At 65.5% G+C, this 3,840-nt stretch overlaps 1 protein-coding gene across 1 annotated transcript in view; it reads left to right on the top strand.

The window, feature by feature from the left end:
• The first annotated feature begins 2,375 nt into the window (after positions 1-2,375).
• The window catches only part of SHC1 (SHC adaptor protein 1), a 7,248-nt gene continuing 5,783 nt past the window's right edge, over positions 2,376-3,840 (top strand). Inside the window, 2 exon segments of the mRNA XM_077764052.1 lie at positions 2,376-3,559; positions 3,562-3,659. Coding sequence (XP_077620178.1) covers positions 3,274-3,559; positions 3,562-3,659 — 384 coding nt within the window. The 5' untranslated portion in view covers positions 2,376-3,273.

The following is a 3,840-nucleotide window of genomic DNA, read 5'->3' as shown; positions in this document are numbered from 1 at the left end:
GTTGGCCTCGCTTTCAAACACGCCGCCCGCCCTTCCAATTGGTCCCTTTGGCTTAAGGCGGGACAGCTCCACCTTCAAGCCGCGGATTGGCTTAGATTTGCTTCTCCTCGAGTCCTTATTGGACTGCGCCTCTCACGTTCCTCAAGAACCAGCGTAGGTAAAAAAATGCGCCTCTAATTGGCTGTCCCCGCCCCCTTGCGCGCTCTCGCGCTGCCATTGGCTCATTCGGGAAAGTGGGACGGGTGAAGGAGGGACCGAGGTAGAGGGTCAGGGGTTAGTGAGGCCGGAAGTGAGTGCAATAAAGTTTCTTCAGGGAGGCCGGGCCGGGGAGAAAGTTGGAACGGCAACCTGAGGAGGCAGTGGCGTGATCCGGAACCAAATCGGGCCGCGGTGCGGTGCGGAGACTCCATGAGGCCCTGGTGAGTTGGGCCCTTCCCCTCTCCTTAGGTGACCCACTCCTCCACCCCGGAACCCCTCTCCCGGGACCCTACTTCCGGTCTTCGTGTATAAGTCCCGCCCCCTGAGACCCCCTCCCCGGAAGTCCCACCTACCAACTTCAGGGGGGTCCCCGAACCCCGACTTGTTTTTTGCTTATTGTCCGCGACCCCACCCTGCCGCCCAGCTTTCCTGGAAGCCCCACCCCCGGACATGCCTCCAGGCCCTAGTGCTCGAGACCTGACGGTGGTCCTTCCAATTCCCCGAGACTCCGCCTCCTCGCGACGGGTCTCCGCTAACTCCCGTCCGTCAAAGAGCCTGTCTCCCGAAAGCGGAGAGCCCCGCCCCGCGGAGGACGCTGGGGACTCGGGAAGCCACGCCTCCCCGAGGCCCCGCCTCTTCCCCGCCGCGTCGGGGTGAGCGGACACCCCGCCTCCCAGAAGACTCTGGAGCCTGCGACCTGGGGGCCACGCCCCCTGAGGGGCTGCTCGGGGGGCGACCCCGGTCTCCGCCTCGGAAGCGCGGTCCCCAGCCCCGAAGCCCCCGGCTCACACAGTTCCCTTTTCTCTTTTGGGCCTCGGGCTCCGTTTTCCTGAGCGCTCGTGCCGCAGCAGGCGGGAAGTCAAAGTGCCCCCGCCCGGCTCTGAGCGGCGAGAGGTTAGAGGCAGCCCTTGGCCTCCCCCTGCCCAGGGTGGGCCGGCGAGAAGGGGGCTGGGCTTGCTCCGGGGCTCCAAGCCCGGCTCCCGGAGCTCCCCCTCCCAGGACCGACTCCGCCCCAGGGACGGCTGCAGGTCTCACACCTGCACCTCGGGAGCTGGTAGGGCCATGGGCTTGTCGGCGTGCGACCTGTGGGTGCGACAGGAGCGAGCGCTGCCCGCTGCCAGGGGACGGCGGCTTGGAGGGGTGGAGGGGACAAGTGGCCCTTTTGCAGGGACTCCTCAGCCCCCACCGTTCCTTTGGCCCTTCCCCTCCCCCTAAGCAGAGTTCTTGCCTGGGCATTCCTCCTGGGCCTGCTCGCCCAGCCTTCCTTCTGGAAACATTCCTGAGGCTTTCGCCATTTCCTGCTACTTGCTGCCTCCTCCCTGCTGGGCTGGGAAGCCACCAGCGGCTTCTCCCCCACACCGGCCACCGGGACTCTCAGGAGGCAGTCCCCTTCTTTCCTATGCAAATTTAAAAAGCCCTACTTCCTCTTTTTTTCCGAAAGCCCACACCTGTCGGTGGTTCCCGGCCTCCGGATTCGGCGGGCTCCCGCGGCAGGGGGCCGCCCCGGCAGGTGTGGGGGAGTGAGGCTGTGGCGGGGCCTTTCCTCATTCTCCCGCAGCCTGAGACGTGGAGTGATAGAATCGTGCTCGGGAGTGACCAGGCTGTCCTCGGATGAGGGCTAGGGCAGGAGAAAGTTCAGTGGTGGCATTATTAATTGCGATCGTATCATCGGCTGCATCCTTAAGTAGATTTGAGAGTAGGTATTCCCCGGGTGAGCGCGGGGGTTCTGCGTAGCTTTTGCCACTTGTTTGCCGATCGCCCCCTTCCTCCACGGCCCCCTCAAGCAGAGCTGTGGCAGGAAGCTGTGGGTGGGAGGGATGGGTTTGAGCTGTTCCCTGTGTCCAGCCTCAGCCCATCCCTGACGCCCCTTGACACAGATTTGCGTTCTGCCCCCTCTGTCCCTTCGTGGCCTGCGGCCCCCACTTGTGTCGGAGGACTTTTCACTGTCCCGTGTTCTTCAGTCACACTGTGGCCCCTGGCGGACACCAGCATCTTCCCCGGTCACCGGCGCGAGAGAGTGCGTTCAGGGAGCCGACCTCAGTGTCAGTGTCTTGCCACCCACCCACCATCCACAGCTTGCTTTGCTAACTAGGCCCCGGGGGGGGGGGGGGGCGCAAGAGTGCGGGGCGCTGCTCCTCGGCATGGTGGGGGCTGCGCAGAGAGAACGAGGCCCGACCGCCTGTCCTGTGCTCTGCTCTGCCTCCCACCGGGTGGTTCCCTGAGGCACCTCCCAGGTTGGAGTTTGTTCCCCTTAGGCACTGGCTTCGCTCTGCCCACTGAGACCACTTCCATCTTTTCCCCATTTCTTTACCTCCTGTCCACAGCTGGTGTGGCAGAGGGTGCTAATGGCCCCGGCTCCCTAGGGCCACCACCCCACTGTGCCATCGCAGCGGGGGTAGCCAGGCCTGGGCTGCGGGAGGGGGGAATTTGTTCCACTGGGACAGGAAGGGAAGTGCTGAGCTCAGGGTCCCCTCCCTTTCCCACCCCCAGCTGCCTCTGTTTCCTCTCTCATTCCCCCATTACTCTCCCGCGGCTTCCTGCTCCCTTTGGCCTGCCCATGTCCTGTTTGGATTGATCCAGACCAACCCTTATTTCCCTCCTTCCCTTCTCATGCCTACATCCTTCCCTCCCACCCCCACTTTACTCCCCTCGCCGGATTACTGGTGGTTTGTCTGGGGGCAGGGTGGGGACCCGGTCCCTGCCCGAGTTCTCGGCTGGGGCAGTGGTGGGGGTTCAGCCCCTCGGAGCCTGTGAGTCAGCAGTGTCCTCGGGATTGGGCTCTCGCCTCAGCTCCCCGCCCCTGGGGAGGAGCCAGGCCGCTCCGGGTCCAGCCTGTTCTCCTCTCCACCGGAGAAGAGGCTCCAGGCTGGGCGGGGATGGGGCCTGAAACTAGCTGGCTCTGAGCGGTGGGGGGGCAGCAGCGCCGCCTCTCCCTCTCCCTTCCCAGGACCCTTGGGACCCCCGGGCCAGAGCGGTCCCATCAGGCTAAGGGCCTGGGGATGCCCCCTGCCTGGCCCCCTTGCCCGGACTGGCAGGGGGGCCGGGCTGGCCAGCAGCCTTCCTCCCCTTCCAGCCATGGATCTCCTGCCCCCCAAGCCCAAGTACAACCCACTTCGGAATGAGTCTCTCTCATCGCTGGAGGAGGGGGCTTCGGGGTCCAGCCCCCCGGAAGAGCCGCCTTCCCCGTCAGCCTCGTCTCTGGGGCCTATGCTGCCACCTCTGCCTGGGGATGAGAGTCCCACCACCCTGTGCTCCTTCTTCCCCCGGATGAGCACCCTGAAGCTGGCCAACCCAGCGGGGGGGCGCCCGGGGCCGAAGGGGGAGCCAGGGAGGGCAGCCGAGGACGGGGAGGGGGGCGGAGGGNGTGGACCCGCCACGGGAGCTTTGTCAATAAGCCCACGCGGGGCTGGCTGCATCCCAACGACAAAGTCATGGGACCCGGGGTTTCCTACTTGGTTCGGGTGAGTGAGCGCCCTCCCGGAGCCCCGGTCTCCTCCCCACCCATCTCCCCAGCACCTCCCTGCTTTCAGGGTCCTGTTTCTGAGAGCTGTCTTGCCCCTCTCGCTTTCTGGACCCCTCCCCTTCCAGCTTTGCCCGGGGCCCCTTCCTTCTGTGCCCCCCCCCCCTCCGGCTTAGGACGCC

The sequence above is a fragment of the Crocuta crocuta genome, unplaced genomic scaffold (assembly GCF_008692635.1).
Source record: "Crocuta crocuta isolate KB4526 unplaced genomic scaffold, BGI_CrCroc_1.0 scaffold528, whole genome shotgun sequence".
NCBI classification, from domain to species: domain Eukaryota; kingdom Metazoa; phylum Chordata; class Mammalia; order Carnivora; family Hyaenidae; genus Crocuta; species Crocuta crocuta.
The sequence above is the reverse complement of the archived record's forward strand: the minus strand, read 5'-3'. Positions and strand labels throughout refer to the sequence as shown.